Source organism: Pseudonaja textilis, chromosome 11, assembly GCF_049901715.1.
Source record: "Pseudonaja textilis isolate UNSWEBS1 chromosome 11, rPseTex1.2, whole genome shotgun sequence".
In the NCBI taxonomy this organism is placed as follows: Eukaryota; Metazoa; Chordata; class Lepidosauria; order Squamata; family Elapidae; genus Pseudonaja; species Pseudonaja textilis.
The window spans coordinates 12,587,147-12,603,638 of NC_142000.1; the positions used below are offsets into that span (position 1 = coordinate 12,587,147).

General features: G+C 46.7%; 1 protein-coding gene across 3 annotated transcripts; it reads left to right on the top strand.

Moving 5' to 3' along the window:
- Positions 1-288: 288 nt before the first annotated feature.
- ENKD1 (enkurin domain containing 1) lies at positions 289-13,095 on the top strand. Of its 3 annotated transcripts, none has more exons than XM_087940602.1 (8): positions 289-390; positions 5,054-5,197; positions 6,165-6,386; positions 6,694-6,866; positions 8,196-8,354; positions 10,570-10,739; positions 11,773-11,909; positions 12,491-13,095. In XM_087940602.1, the coding sequence occupies exons 2-8, from the start codon at positions 5,113-5,115 to the stop codon at positions 12,649-12,651; spliced, it is 1,107 nt and encodes a 368-aa protein (XP_087796728.1). In that variant the 5' UTR covers positions 289-390; positions 5,054-5,112; the 3' UTR covers positions 12,652-13,095. The 3 variants fall into 3 exon arrangements, with proteins under 3 accessions (XP_087796728.1, XP_087796727.1, XP_087796729.1); XM_087940601.1 differs by having other exon boundaries at positions 295-390; positions 4,996-5,197; XM_087940603.1 differs by lacking the exon at positions 8,196-8,354 and having other exon boundaries at positions 300-390; positions 4,996-5,197.
- The last annotated feature ends 3,397 nt before the right edge of the window (positions 13,096-16,492 follow it).

The window sequence follows — 16,492 nt, forward strand, 5'->3', positions numbered from 1 at the left end:
AAAAGAAGGAAAGAAAGAAAGAAATAGAGAGGGAGGGAGGGAGAAAAGAAAGAAAATAAAATAAGGAAGGAAGGAAAGAAAGGGAGGGAGGGAGAAAGAGAAAAGAAAAGAAAGAAAGAAAGAAAGAAAGAAAGAAAGAAAGAAAGAAAGAAAGAAAGAAAGAAAGAAAGACAGGCGCTGGCTGAGCGTACTTGAAAAGGCTCCCTTGGGCACCGGTTCTAAGCCGGATCTGTACAGAGAAAGGAAAAACTACAATTCCCAGCAGCCTCCGGGGAGCCCTGTTGCTAAGAGACCGGAGGCGGGGAGTCCAACTGTCCGTAGCCGGATTTTTCTCGGCTCCGCAGCGCAGGAAGCGCCGCGCGGGGCTGCTGCAGAGGACCGGCTCCAAATGTGAGTAGGGGGCCTCGGTGTGGAGGGTGGGGGGCGCCCGGGGAGCTTCTCCGGGAAGAGGGGGCTGTTGCTGGCATGCAACCAAAGCAGGGGGCGGTTCGCGTCCATGGGGGAGGGGGAATCGGGGTGGTGGGAGCTGGACGCGGGATCCCCTGGGCTTGGAAGGGTGGGGGGCGGCCATTGAGGGAGGGGGCGGTTGCTCGTGACGCCTGGAGTTTGCAGGACCCCCCCTTCCCCCGGAGCTGGAATTGAGATGCCTGGCTTTGCAGTTTCTTGTTCACAACAACCCTTTGCGGTAGGACTGCAAAACAGGACTGGCCCCAGGACCCTCAGCGACCTGGCTGGGGCGGGGGGGAGGGTGGAGGAACCCGAATCCGGCCTGAGCCCTGCATTGCAGGACTTTGTGGGCTACCCGGAGTTGTGGAGAGTTGAGCGGCAGACTAATAAATGGTGGTTGTTGTTGCAGTTGTTAGATTGCATCGCGCGTGTTCAGTGTTGGCCCGATGTTGGGGTGGTTCATTTTGAGTGGAAGGATCCTCCAGATGGCAGGATAGAAAGTTTGCAACTGTTTGCAATTTTCCCCTTTTTTTTTGCATTTCCTCTCACCCTCCCTCTCTCTCTGTGTCCCTTGCTAAATTCGCTCAAGGGGCTGCATTCATGCAACCTGCTAAAACAATAAACGTACTAAACTAACAATACCAGCTAAATTTTCCTGAGCCACAAACTAGCCAACCAAGATCTCCCTGGATATTTGGAGAAGGAGGTTCGGCAAAACTCAACTGCTAGTTTTTATATTGACTGTTTTCTAGTATGATTTGATGGCTTATTGTACTCTAGGACTATTATTAAGTGTTGTACCTGATGATTCTTGACTCTTGATGAATGTATATTTTATTTTTATGTACACTGAAAGCATTTGCACCAAGACAAATTCCTTGTGTGTCCAATCACACTTGGCCAATAAAGAATTCTATTTTATTCCTATTCCTATTCTATTTTATTCTATGTTCTCCTCCACATTCTAGTCTAGTCTAGTCTAGTCTAGTCTAGTCTAGTCTACCCTACCCTACCCTACCCTACCCTACCCTACCCTACCCTATCCTCTCTATTCTCTACACTCTACTCTATTCTATTCTATATTCTCCCCAAATTCTATTCTATTATAGCATGTTTTTTATGATTGGGATGTATTGTTTATCTTTGTGGATTCGGTCATTGAGATCCAGAGGTGAAACATAAAAATGCACTGAAAAGCAGTGGTTCCCATTCTCCAGCACTGTTATTTCCAAAATGCCCCTGAGACCTAAATATTTGCCATATACTTCCTTACGAATCTTTAAAAAAAAAAAAAGAGTTGAGTAACTGAAGGGCTTTGCTTGGCAATATGTTCCCCTGAAAAAGGACTAATACAGAAAGTCCTCATCTTACAGCAGTTTGTTTAGTGACAGAAGTTACAACGGCACTGAAAAAAGTGACTTATGACTGTTTCCCACACTTATAGCTGTAGGAAGTTAGCACCCACCCCTCTCCTAGAAAAATGAAATATCCTGAGAAATATTAAAAAGGCAGAATATTTCCCCTAAAAAGAGTAGAAGCTCAGAAGAAGAAACTCACCTCAGAAGCAGAAGCTCACCCCCTCTTTGTTAATGGGTGGGCCATTAAGGCCTGGGCCAGAATACTTTACATAACAAAGATCTCCAGGTAGAGCTGTAATAGGAATTGTCCAAAGCCCTTTCATTACAGCATCATCCAGCAAGGCTCAACCAAGCCTGGCACTCAGGACAGAGTTGCCCCTGCGTGGTCCCATATGAGTCTGACAACCATGCAGAATACAAGTTCAAATTCAAATCTCAACAGAGGGTATATAAGGGACTCTCAGCATCTCAGTCCTTCCTTCTTTTCCTTCATCTTGAAGCATGTGATCGTTCTTCCTTCTTTGGAGCTCCAAGCCATGTGGTCCTGTCCACCATTAAACCATCTTTCCAAACAGCCTCCATGTTTCCAGTCTCTCTTTCCCCACTTGGAACTGAACCCAGAAGGATGATTCTTCCAGCAGGCCATTGCAGCATCCCCATGGTCAGGTGATTTACATTCAGATGCTTGGCAACAGATTCATATTTATGGGGGTTGCAGTAGGGTCGTGTGATATACCCTTTTGTGACCTTCTAACAATCAGGTTACTCCTTTAACCTCCGCCGTGATTCCCTTAACCAGCGTGGCAAGAAAAGTAACACGGGGCAAAACTCACTTAACCGATTTCTCATTTAGCAACATAAATTTTGGGTTCAATTGTGGTTGTAAATTGAAGACTTCCCTGTATTAGCAGAGGTGGCTAAGAGAAAGAGAGAGAAATTTCTGCAGGAGGAAGAGGCAGGGAAGAAGGGGGTAGTTAGCACAAGTAGTCCTCAAACTAGGAACATAATGGAGCCCAAAGTTTATATTGCTGCAACCGTCATAAATTTGAACCAGTTGCCAAGCATCTATCTGGATTTGGATTACAGCAGTAGCAAAAACACTTAGACTTATATATCGCTTTATAGTGCTTTTACAGCCCTCTCTAAGCGGTTTTACAGAGTCAGCCTCTTGCCCCCAACAATCTGGCTCCTCGTTTTACCCACCTTGGAAGGATGGAAGGCTGAGTCTGGTGGGATTCGAACTGCCAAATTGTAGGCAGCTGGCTGCAGCCGAAGTAGCTTGCAGTACTGCACTCTAGCCACTGCGCCACAGAGACTCCTTATTATGTGGCCATGGAGATGCTGCAACAGTCGTAAACGTGGGAAAATGTTCATCAGTCGCTTTTTTCAGTAACTTTGGTAACTTTGAACTGTTGTAAGTCAAGGACTACCTGTGCAGTCGTGCTTTCTACCTGCCTCATAGCAAACCATAGGTAGGCAGGGCAGTTTTCCTGACCAACTGCAACCTAGTCTCAAGATTCCAAGCTCCCCTTGCAACCACCAGCTTATCTGGGTCAACGGTCCTGCTAAATATTTAGTAAGATTTTTCTTACACCAGCATAAAGTTTGCTTCCCCAGCACTTTTCCCAGGTTGGAACCACCTGCCCTCAAACAACCCTTACAAAAGGGCCTCTTCTCTTCCCCTTTTAGATCCTTGCAGTCCCAATGATTTCAAGCCAAACAGCCTCCCAGCTGCATGTTTGTACAGTACTTGGCTCTTAAAAACAGGCGTTTACCCTCCAAGCTGACAGAATAAACATCTCTTTGCTGGGCCTGGAATGAGGCCAAGCATTAATCCTCCTCCTCCTCCTCTTCCTCCTCTGATAACAGATTACAGATAATCAGAGTTGGAAGGGACCTTGTAGGTCATCTAGTCCAACCCCCTGCCCAAACAGGAGACCCTAAACCATTTCTGACAGATGGCAGTCCAATCTCTTCTTGAAAGTCTCCAGTGGTGAAGCTCCCACAACTTCCAAAGGCAACTTCTGTTCCATCGGTTGGTTGTTCTCACTGTCAGAAAATTTCTCCTTATTTCCAGGCTGAATCTCTCCTTGTTCAGTTTCCATCCATTATTCCTTGTCTGGCCTTCAGGCGCTTTGGAAAATAGCTTGACCCCCTTCCTCCTCTCTGGGGCAGCACCTCAAATATTGGAAGGCTGCTCTCCTGTCTCCCCTGGTCCTTCTCTTCACTAGACTAGCCAAGCCCAGTTCCTGCAATCGTTCTTCATATGTTCTACTCTCCAGTCCCCTCATCATCCTGGTGGCTCTTCTCTGTACTTTTTCTAGATTCTCAACTTCTTTTTTATAATGTGGTGAACAAAACTGGATGCAGTACTCTAGGTGTGGTCTTACTAAGGCTTTATAGAGTGGTATTAGTACCTCCCTTGATCTTGATTGTATCTCTCTGTTAATACAACTTAGGATTGCATTAGCTTTTTTCCTCCTCCTCCTCCTCCTCCTCCCTCCTCCTCCTAAGAGAAAAGCATTTGGCTGCTAACGCCCGAAGCAGGCCTGATACAGTGCCAGCCAGCTATTGTCTTTATGCAAACTCAGGGATCCATGGCATTTTGCTTCTCCTAGGAACGCAGGGAAAATATTTAAAATTGGCTTTTAGGGTGTCCCAAGGGAAGTTCAGAGACTGCTGCTGTTTTGCTCACTGTCTTTATGCCTGCCTAGCTCCCCAGGCAGCTTCCTGGTATCTGTTTATAGATGCACCCATCCCAGATATCTGCAATGAATGTATCTGCTCGGTGGAGACAGATTACCAAGGTTTTGACGTCTCTCTGCTATGTCGAAATGCAAGGCACGAACTTTTTACTTGCAAAAGAGGTTTCACAACTGGTTTGGTTCGGGCCATGCAGTGTAAACAGCCATTGGCATGGATTGTTTTAGGAATATCCTCGCTTTAAAGAATGGTCCCTGAGTCTGTTATCAGGACGAGAGCTCGTGAATACTGGACTGAGCTGCATCTGGAGGACCACAGGAGTATCATTTGCTATTCTGGGCATGACTATGACACATAATGTATGAATAATACAATAGAAGGGAAGAAAAATATATCTAATTGGGGCCTGACATTTTCTCTCCTTAATAATACAGTGGTTGATGATTGCATTTTCTTCTTCTTCTTCTTCTAAACTTCTTCCTTCCAGCTACCCACTCATACATTATCCATGGTTCCATCCCAGACCTGGTCCTTGTTTTCAACAGGTCCCCCAAAAGATGAGATTTTAGCCATTCCTGGTTAGAATCTACGAAGGAAGCTTGAGATGTCGGAAGGCCCCTCCAGGATCACAGGTCCCATTCCTCCAGATCCTACCCTGTGTCCGGATTACTACAGACGCCCACTATCAGGTCAGGGTCTGGTTGTGTCTGGAATACTTACGAAGTCTATTCACCGCAGTGAACCTGTCCTCCACCTGCGGGTTGCATGTTTGTCTTCCTACATCAAAACTGATGGCCCAGGATTGAGACCTGTGCACTGAGTGACGGGGTGAGCTCCCTGCTCTTTGCTCCAGCTCCTGCCCACCTAGCAGTTTGAAAGCATGCAAACGCAAGTAGATAAATAGGTGCCACTTCGGTGGGAAGGTAACAGCGTTCTGTTGTGGTTCGCCAGCAGCCAGTGCAGATGATAGCGGAATCGAACAGTGAGGAAGAAAGGGACCAGTCAAGGAGTCTGCAGAGGACTCGGACGAGGGCCCTGCGTCCAATGCAGAGATGGGGCCAGGACCCTCTGGGAGAAGGGTTCTGCCTCCAGAGCCTTTGGAGTCTGGCAGCAGCGAGGCAGAGGACCCAGGGGAGCCTGTTCCCAGTGTGCGTGTGCTCAGAGTTGCCAGAAGGCGAAAGCAGCTGAGACAAAAGGGGCGACTTGGGACTAAGGCTGGGAGGTGATTGCCCCTCTCATAAGATATAAAGGTCAGGCCAAGATGACGAAACCTTTGCAGGAAGCAAAGTAGTTCAATCGGTTCAGAATCATTCTTGAAGCTTTTTGTAACTTTGGTTGGTTTTTTCTTGCACTTCGGTTGGTTTCTTTTCTAGGTAATTTGATACTTCTGTTTTTGGCAGGATTTCGCAGAATTGAAAGGTGGGTGCTTATCTTGGGGGACTGTTTGAGATGAATTCTGGCCGGGAATGAAAACAATTCCCAGCGTTGCAATAAACTAAGTCTTGTTTTTAAAATAAGCGTGTGCGTAATTACAGTTTAGGAAGCCTTAGGTCAGACACGTTCCATTCAGTTTGGCATATGCTGGCCACATGATCACAGAGAAATGTCTTTGGACAATGCTGACAATCCTGGTTTTCTCTTTTTTTCTGTCTTTAGCACGAGGAAGGTTAGAAGGGAACTCCCTGAAATTGGATCTGCTCCCTGGCCCCATCCCGCCAGAGTTCAGCCTCTATCCTGGGTGCTACAGTGCTCGCTGCCCGCAGCCTCCTCCACGGATTAAGCCCAACGCCAAGGACATCTTGGAGAAGGGACAAAATGGCACCGTAGGAGTTCTCCTGAAGCTAGATGAGATCTCCTTTGAGGAACTGAGGCCCAAACGTAAGTGGAGTAGTTGCTGCCCGTGGATTCCACAGATATTGGTAGAGTTGTATCTAAGCTGACAACTGGTTCCTCAGACCTGCTTTAACATCTGTTCTGTTGGAGCAGTTATGGCCAGGGTGCCTTCAGAGCAGGGGTCTCCAACCGTGGCCACTTGAAGACTTGTGGACTTCAACTCCCAGAATTCTCTTGGTCTACAGAATTCTGGGACTTGAAGACCACAAGTCTTAAAAAGTGGCCCTGGTTGGAGACCCCTCCACCTGCGGGTTGCATGTCCCAAGAAGCCTTCTTTTTCCCTTCGGTGCAGGCAGGGATCACAAAGACCACGAGAAGGAGAATCTGAGGCGCATGAGAGAAATCCAGCGGAAGTGCCGAGAGAAAGAACAAGCCAGGCAGCTGAGCCAACCCAAACCCGTGAAAGCCCTGTGGAAGTCCCAGAAGTATGAAAACGTGGAATCCAAAGTCAAGGCAAAGTTGCAGGTACCACCGAGGCCGTTCCTTACTTTCCGTAGTTAATGCGGTCGAGAAACAATCCGGCGTATCGGTTAAAAACTAGTAGTTCCCCCACCTGAGCAAGTATTCCAGATACGTGCGTATCAACTCCCCAGGATTCTTGGCCACCGAATTGGTGGTTTGGGTGAAGAAATGGGCAGCTATTGGGGTCCTTGGGATTCTCGGAGCTCGGTTGTTTCCTTGCAGATGTTTCATTACCCAACTAGGTAACAACCACCAGCGCTAGAAGAGAGTGGGGTTTGCCCTCAACTTATATTCTAGTGGTTTGCCCTGTCAGTGTTGGTGGGAGTGTTCTTGGTGGTTCCTTGATGAGGTTTGATGTTAGCTTGTTTGCCTAACTTGGTCATTCCTTGATTGTGGTATCTATGGAGATTCTGAGCCCTCCAGATCATAGTTGTCCCAAAGGTGATTTTTTTCTGGACTTTCTTTGAAGATGTTTCACTTCTCATCCAGGAAGCTTCTTCCCCTCTGACTGGATGGTGGCGAATGGAAGGATTTCCACGGGTTAATTGTTCTAACTGCCAGGAAATTTCTCCTTAGCTCTAAGTTGCTTCTCTCCTTGATTAGTTTCCATCTGTTGCTTCTTGTCCTGCCCTCCGGTGCTTTGGAGAATAAGGTGACCTGTGGCAGCCTCTCGAATACTGGAATACTGCTCAGTAGAGACCTGCTGATCTGAATTATTTGTTTATATAGTAATATATAATAAATACTCTATATTATAAGTAAAATATAATGTTTTCTTGTTAGATAAGGATATTATCATCATCATTTAATGACCGCATAATCCCTTGCGGGGTGTAGCTTGGGCAACTGAATGGAGCTAGCAGAGCGTTTATTGGCCGGATGCCTTTTCCTGTCACCAATGAGGAGTTTTGTTCAGCAGATATGTTCTCATTGTGTCTCAAGAGAAAGAAATATCTGCCTCTACCTAGGATCGAACTCACAGCCTCCTGATTGTGAGGCGAGAGCTCCACCTCTAGGTCATTGCACCACTCTGTTAGATAAGGATGTGCTCGTGATGGCGAACCTATAGCCTACGTGCCGGAAGGGGCACATAGAGCCACTTCTGCCAGCCCGTGAGACGTTGCCCGGAAGAGCCCTACTGCGCATGTGCACACAAGCCTCCACCACACAGCTGATTGTCGGGGATCTGCTGCATGCGTGGAAGATGGGTGCACATGTGCAGAGGCATTTGGCACGTGGGGGTGTTAGCCATCACTGGGATATGCAGTACTTTTTCCCCCACCCCCGCATCTTTTCTCAAGTACCCGTTCCTTCTCTTTCTGGGCTTCGCAGGAGAGTCCCAGCCCACCACATCCAGAGGCTCAGAAGTTCCTGAGAGCCTATTCTCGCTGCGGCACAGGAATTCATCCACGCCGATCTCCATCCCCGAACCCTCCCCAGTTGTGTGAAATGGATCCAGGAGCTGCCCCGGCTCAGAATGGGAACGGCAAGGTGCGTCTATGTGTGTGTGTATATACATATACAGATAGTCCCTGACTTAAAACCAGGGGTGGGATTCTACCATTTCGCACCTATTCGCTAGAACCGTTGCTAACATTTTAAGCAGTTGGGAGAACCGGTTGTTAGAAGAAATTACTGGCCTAATCCTGTAAGGAAAGCAGGAAGGAAACATTCTGGTGTTGCTTGCAGAAACTGCCTCTCCATTAAACCTTATATTCTTGGCAGGACTAGACTTCCTGTCTCAGGAACTTCTCTGGAGGATTTTTCCCCCTCCTTTGCTGGTACTTTGCTTGTGTGGAGGGACCATTCAAAGTTACAATGGCACTGGAAAAAGTGATTTATGACCATTTTTCACACTTATGACTGTTGCAGCATCCCCACAGTCATGAGAGGCCAGGCGTGCCTCGATGTGAGTGATGTTGAGTTGGCCACACCCAGCCAGTCACATGACCACCAAGCCATGTCCACCAGTCACATGACCACCAAGCCACGCCCACCACCTAAGCCACGCCCACCGAACCAATTGTTAAAAATGTTGAATCCCATCCCTGCTTACAACACTTCATTTAGTTGACCGTTCAAAGTTACAACGGCACTGAAAACAGCAACTTAGGACCGTTTTTCACACTTCATGACAATTTCAGCACCCATCCCTTCCATCAAAATTTAGATGCTTGGTTTTAGGTAATAAAAAGTTAAAATGATTAATGGGATTTAAAAGGGGAGATAATGAATATGTAATACTTAGAGGCAGCACACGTAAATGGATAATTTAGGGGGGAAACTATTTCTTGGAATGATTGTATCAATTGAGAATTCAAGATGAAACATGCAAATGTGACAGTTAAAAGTATTAAAGTATAATAATTATGAAGATATCAGAAATATTGGTGAATTAAATAAGAGGCAAGCATTTGGAATAATACAATAAAATAGAAAATGTATAAAAGCATTGTTAAGATAAGAAGTTGGAAAAAAAAACTGAATATGTAACTATGGTCATATTTGTATGTAAATATGGAAACCTGTAATCATGCTGTTCACTAAAAAGAGATGTTTTTAATATGTGAAAAACTGAAATAAAACTTGTTTTGTTTTGTTTTTAAAAAAATCGGATGCTTGGCAATTGGCTCGTATTTATGACGGTTGCAGGATCATGCAGTCAACTTTTGTGACCTTCTGACCAGCAGAGTCAACGGGGGGGAGCCAGATTCACTTAACAACCATATGACTGACTTAACAACTGCAGTTTGTAGCAATTCACTTAATGACTGGCAAGGAAGGGGCAAAATTCACTCAAATGTTTCTCTTAGCAGCAGAAATTTGGGCCTCAGTGGTCATGAGTTGGGAACGACCTTCAATGGGGAGGGGAGAAGAAAAGAGGCAAGGAAAATATGAGGGATTTGAATCTGACTAGATGTTTCCGAACTACAGTTCCCAGCTTCCCTCACCGTTGACAGCTAGGGATGCTGGGAGATGTAGTTCAACCTCTGCAAAAGATGACAAAAAACAGGAGCTGCCTCTATCCTGAGTTTGCTCTGTGGCACCGTTATGGGAATTATGCCTTGGCCCAGTGGATGGATCCAGCCATTTCTGGGTTGCCACCATCCAGAAGCTCCCTGCTTGTTGTCGTTGCCTTCTGTTGTGATTTGATGGCAGCAGGTGAGGACGGCTGAGGCCTCGGAGAGCGAGGACTCGGATGAGGGGCCTGCGTGGGATGCAGGGATGGGGCCAGGATCATCAGGGAGTGAAGTGCTGCCATTGGAGATTGTGGAGGCTTGCAGCAGTGAGGAAGAGGTCCCTGAGGAGCCTATGCCCAGTGCGCACAGGGCTGCTCGAAGGAAACTGCAAGGTGATGGCTCCTCCCTTAAGGGATAAAAGCCAGCCTGAGAGACTGGAATTCTTTGCAGGAAGCAAAGAAAGTCTTGCACTTCAAGCCTTGTGGAAGCTCAGACTATCTTGGTTGGTGTTTGAAGACTTTGTGTTTGGAATATTTCTTAGTAACTTTATCTGGTGTTTTTGGCAGCCTTGCACAACCTTGGCAAGGCTCGTTCTTATCAGAGACAATTAGTTTTAATAGCCTTTTAACCGTGAGTGAACGGAATTCGCAGAGAAGCATTCAAGGGCTTTGCTTTGACCTCTGTTTGGTGTTTGTTTCCTCGGAACAAGGTTTGGGTCAGAACACCTTTCTTTCTTTCTATTCCAGGTCCCAGAGAACAACAGTAAAGTGGATTTCGTCAGCCACAACGCCCAAAACGCGAAACGCGCCTCGATGCAACGCTCCCGCTCCCTGCAGTCAATCCACAAAGTCCTGGAGCAGAAGCAGAAGGATCTGGAAGAGTACAACACCAAGCAGAAAGGCCACGTGCCCCACTAGTAAGCTCCCTGGGCTGGCTGAGGCCATACGGGCTGCAGGCCAGCCTATCTAGAGGGTGGCAGCTTCGGAATGGCTGTGCTGCCCTTCGGCAGAGGGCAAGCGGCCGCCTCCAGGAAAACTCAGAGCGCCACTCCTCCCTGGTACTTCCAATGGCCCAGAGCATGTCAAATTCAGCTCTGGAAACATGTATTGACAAACCAGTGGAGGTCAGATTCTTCTGGTCTTACAGCCTGTTTTGCTATATCACTGCAAGAAACTAAAATCTGTATTTTTGGATCCAGTTTCAGAAAGGTGCTTTAGATTAGAATAGACCGAACATTTACTTGTAGTTGTGACCTCCACTGAGTTCCATTGCTAAAAAGCAATGGGTTGATGACCACGCCAGAAAGAGAAAGCATTTTGGCTGGGAAAAGGATTTCCTTCCTTCCTTCTTCCCTCCCTCCCTCCTCCCTTTCCTTCCTCCCTCCCTCCCTCCCTCCTTCCTTTCCTTCCTACCTCCCTTTCCTTCTTCCCTCCCTCCCTCCTCCCTTTCCTTCCTCCCTCCTCCTTCCTCCTTCCCTTTCCTTCCTCCCTCCCTCCCTCCTCCTCCTTTCCTTTCTTCATCTCCTCCCTCCCCTCCTTCCTTCCTTCCTTCCCTTTCCTTCCTTCCCTTTCTTCATTCCCTCCTTCCTTTCCTCCTCCTTTCCTTTCTTCATCCTTCCTCCCTCCTTCCTTTCCTTCCTCCTTCCTTTCCTTCCTTCCCTCCCTCCCTCCTTCCTCCTTCCCTTTCCTTCCTTCCCTCCCCTTCCTCCTTCCCTTTCCTTTCTTCATTCCCTCCTTCCCCTTCCTCCCTCCTTTCCTTCTTTCCTCCCTCCCTCCTTCCTTTCCTCCTCCTTCCTCCTTCCTCTTCTTCCTCCTTCCCTCCTCCTTCCTTTCCTTCCTACTTCCTTTCCTCCTCCCTCCCTTTCCTTCTTTCCTCCCTCCTCCCTTCCTTCATTGTGGTCTCCGGTTTATTATTCTTATAAGTGACTCCCACTTTTCTGCTCTGTGTAGCCTGATTGAGCGGAAGGACCACTGGCGTAAGGAGGCGGAGGAACGCCTGCGTAACACACCTGATCCTGACACGCCACCTGGCCATGCCATGATGCCCGAGAACCAGCGCCTGGAAACCCTCAAGAACCTCAAAGAGAGTAAGAAGGGTGGAGATGAAACTCTCCGAAGCTGCCTTCTTATAGGCTTCACACACACACACACACACACACACACACACAAACACGCACACAGAGGGTAAGGAAAGCACTAGGGGTTATGCTAAGGATAGGATTAGGTTCCAGGTGTTCCTTTCTCCTCTTCCTTGCCTTACTGAGTTTTCAATCTCTTGGAATTTAAACAGAGGGTGGATTTACTCTTAAGATACAAGGAAGGTGTTTGTGGCAAACCAGATTTCTCAGAATCCCAATGGTACCTTATAAGCATTCCCAATATTATCTTAACAAGCCACCAAGGATTGGTCTCATGCGTTGCGCTGAGCCGTGATTCATGTAATCATGGCTCATTGAACATATCTAGTGGTATGCAGTACAACGGGTAAACCATAAAACCAGGCTCCCAAATCCAAGCGGCTGAGTTCACACAACCAACGACACTAGAACCATAATAAGCCCCATTATGGCTCGGCGCAGCATGTTGATGGAATCAACCGGAGTCACTGAAGGCTGTTTGAATTGTCCACTGATGGTGCTTCTTTTTCTTCCCCATCTCTTCTCCGTAGGCCAAGAGAACTTCTTAAAGGAGCTCCTGTTGCTTCCCGTGAGAGTCGATACCCTGAGTGTTCACACCCGGCGTGTTTCTTTAGAGAAGAAGCTGTCACAGATCGAAGAGGCCCTCAAAATCTTCTCCCGACCCAAAGTCTTCATCAAGTTGGACTCCTAAGCACAGAGGCCATCTTGCCTTTGGCCTCTCCAGGGTTATGCCCTCAGATCACAGGTGGCTTTGCTTCCTCACATGGTGGTCCCCGCAATGTAGGGTTGGTCTTGTTGCGTTGTCCATTGTTCTTGCTCTAAGGCCCGATTCTTCTCAGCATGGGGAAGCACATCCATGTGTCTAGGTCAGGCACGGGAAACGAGGGCAAGCAGTAAGGGTCAAGACCTGGGATGATGGAACCCAAGAGCTTCTGATGGGCCAAGAGAGCCGTTTCCAAAATAAATCTTCTCAAGAAGATCTCCTCCTTCAAGCAGAGGGAAAGTTGTATTGTTATTCTTTTTTAAAACTACATATTCTCAGCGAGTTTAGAGGAGTATGTGCATTTTTAACTGAAACGATTGGACTGTTTTAAACAAATAAAGCATGTTTTGCAAGCAAGCTTGTAAGTTGAAAGTTGTGAGGGCCTTCCTAAGCAATTCTGAACGATTCTTCAACGTTGGCCATGTCAAGTCTTTTTATTTTCTTCAATACATCAAAAAGTTTGCCCTTAAATTACAAATTTCAGTTAAGATGATTTTCTCCTTTGAAATAACTTTCCAAAGTTTGTTTGTTTGTTTGTTTCTTTCTTTCTTTCTTTCTTTCTTTCTTTCTTTCTTTCTTTTCTTTTCTTTTCTTTTCTTTTCTTTTCTTTTTCTCTCTCTTCTTTTCTTTTCTTTCTTTTCTTTCTCTCTCTCTCTCTCTCTCTCTCTTTCTTTCTTCAACTCCTTGGCCAACTCGCCGCCACCAACTTGCCACAGGACCAGAGTTACACTAATATTACAAATAATAATAATGGTGGAATCGAATCATGAAAGAAAGGATGCAAAAAGGAGAGGCAGAACGAAACGTGAATGACAAAACTATTAAATTTTTTTATTTTAAACCGTTAGATCGAATGGTTAAATTAAATTGTCCTGCTTGCAGGTTGTCCCATGGGAAGTTGGAGACGGGGGAGTTGGCTGCATCAAGTTGGCTGCAGGCCAGTTGTCTCATTCGGAACAAGAATGGTGGCTCTGGATTTCTTGGCCTCTGACAAATTTTAACATCTTTGTTGATCTGGTTTGCGCTGCCCTCTACCGAGGGATCCAAGAAATGCTTCACTGCCCAGGAAGGACTACAACAAGCCAAGGGGTTATTTTAGGGTTAGTGTGACCTTTGGCAACTATGGCATGACTTAAGCTGGTTGGGCAATTCTGGGAGTTGAAAGTCCCACAAGTCTTCAAGTGCCCATGGCTGGAGACCCCGGTCCAGATAATCCTGTATCAGTAAGTTATTTGGATGCACTGAAACATTCAGTGCTTTGAGAAGTTAGTAATCTGCTTTAACTATCTGCACTAAAGCACCTTTAATCTCTTACTGTAACGCAGTACGGGTAACCACCACAATCGGGACCAGAATTTTTGTGGCTAGGAAGGTCGTGGTCAAGTGAAAGGGGCCCAATTTTATGACCTTTTTTGCCAAAACCGTTAAACAAATCACTGCAGTCCTTAAATGAATCATAGGATGGTTAAGTGAAACCACCGTCCCCAGGCTGGGAAGGTCATAATTGGGGGGGTCACATTACCCCAGGGCACTGCCACTGTGTGCCCAGCCCCTGAATTTGGATCGTGTGATAATGGGGGATGCTGCCACCATTGTGTGAGGATCCATTGTGAGTTGCTTTTTTTCCCCCCAGTGCCATCACTTCACTCGCTAAACCAAAGGTTGCCAGTTGAGAACCAGAGAGATAGAATTCTTTATTGGCCAAGTGTGATTGGACACATGAGGGATTTGTCTTGGTGCAAATGCTCTCAAGTCTGTCAGAGATGCTGTATGATTCCATCTGATCTCTTTGCCTTCCTTAGCAAAACGTAGGTGTAGCCCCTAGATCAGCAGTCAGCAACCTGGGGCTCTGGAGCCACATGTGGCTCTTTCGGCCCTCTGCTGCGGCTTCCTGATGGCTGATCCCACCCCTGGCTGGCCCCTCCTCTCCCCATCACTCCTCGCCTGGCCTGAGAAGTTAAGGGTGATGGCAGGGGATGGAGACTCGCTCCATACTCCAGAGCAGGAGGTGACTGGCTGGGAGTGAGTGACCTAGAGTTGGCCACGCCCACCCAGTCACAGCAGTTGTTAAACGATTGGCTCCCGGTGTTTTCTTTTTTGTGGGAAACGGGTCCAAAGGGCTCTTTGAGTATTTAAGGTGGAAGACCCCTGCCCTAGGTGTATAGTGCTAAGGCAGAAGAGCCCTCAAAACGTCACGGTCCCTGTTCCGACACATCAAAGAGGTGCAACTCTTTGCAGCCCCAAACAAAAGCCAGGGGCACAACTCCCACTTTCTTTGCAGACATTGCCACCGAGCTGTGGTGGACTCTGTCCCCTCAGCAGAACGAGAGAACTTCGATCTTCCAAGGGGGACGTCAAAACAGTCAAAGTTTCAGGCGATGGAATTTTTTTTTTCCTGGGTAGCTGAAGACCAGTGATCAGTAAGCTTGGTACCAAGTGAGACATGTATACAGAATGCTAATTTGTGAACATTTGAAATAACACTCATCGTCTTGTTACATCCTAGCTGCTTAATAGTTCTTTTCTGGAGCACTGCTAGGCAGCACAAACGATGAAAATGCTGGAGATGATTGACAGATTGGATGGATGGATGGATGGATGGATGGATGGACGGATAGAGGACGGATGTAGATGGATGGATGGATAGAGATGGATGTAGATAGATGATAAATGGATGTGGATGGATGGATGGAGATGTATATGGATGGATGGATAGAGATGTATAGAGATGGATGGATGGATGGATGGAGATGGATGGATAGATGGATGTAGATGATGGATGGGTGGATAGATAGAAGATAGATAGATAGATAGATAGATAGATAGATAGATAGATAGATAGATATGGATGTAGATGGATGGATGTAGATAGATGATGGATTGGATGGATGGATGGATAGAGATGGATGGATGGATGGATAGATAGATAGATAGATAGACAGATAGATAGATATGGATGTAGATAGATGATGGATGGATAGATGGATGCATGGATAGAGATGGATGTAGATGGATGGATGGATATAGATAGATGATAGATATGTAGATAGACACACAGAGAGAGGCAGACAGACAACAGACAGGTATAGATGCTTAGCCACATTTTGCTTAGGTCTGAATGTGTCAAAAGAGCAACTACCCAAAACCTGCAGGCCGTGTCTCTGCTGGTTGAGCTTTAAAGTGAACAAGAGGAATCTTGAGTGTCTGTAATTTAAAAAGTAAATGAAGTTTCTGCATGATCAGTCTTTCAAGTGCTGTTAGCCGACCGTAGGAGAAAAACAGCCCTGACTTGCTGCGATCAATACAGTAGGTTTCGCTTGAAAGCATCAGTACCTCTCGTTTGTTTGTTTGGCTGGAGAAGATTTAAGTAGACGGGTGGCCACCATTTCCTGATCATTCATGAAAAGACAGTAGGTTAGCACGATAGGGAGACTTCTCCCTCGCAAAGATCCATACATGCATCAAGAACGCAAACGTGTACATCAAAATCTGTCCCCTTAGTGAGAAGTAAGGTAGTTTTCCCAACCTGGTGCCCTCCAGACAGATGGAAGGACCGTAGTTGGGCGGAAGGCTGGCATACAAGATCAGCCTTTCAAGTGCTTAGAAGCTTCCCCGTTGTCCTTGGAGATCACTCTGGGTCCCCTTCTAAAAGATGAAAATAAAAGCCACCCTTTGGCCCAGCGTCTTTCAACCCCAGCCGTTTGAAGATGGGCGGCTGGGGAATTCTGGGAGTTGAAGTCCACCCATCTTCAAAAGGCCAAGGCTGAGA

What these genes read in the sequence shown, in the direction of transcription:
- ENKD1 (XM_087940602.1), top strand. Translation starts at nt 5,113, where the DNA reads ATGTCGGAAGGCCCCTCCAGGATCACAGGTCCCATTCCTCCAGATCCT. An exon ending in CTACAGACGCCCACTATCAG is followed by an intron (nt 5,198 to 6,164) that starts GTCAGGGTCTGG and finishes TTCTGTCTTTAG; the next exon opens with CACGAGGAAGGTTAGAAGGG. An exon ending in TGAGGAACTGAGGCCCAAAC is followed by an intron (nt 6,387 to 6,693) that starts GTAAGTGGAGTA and finishes CCTTCGGTGCAG; the next exon opens with GCAGGGATCACAAAGACCAC.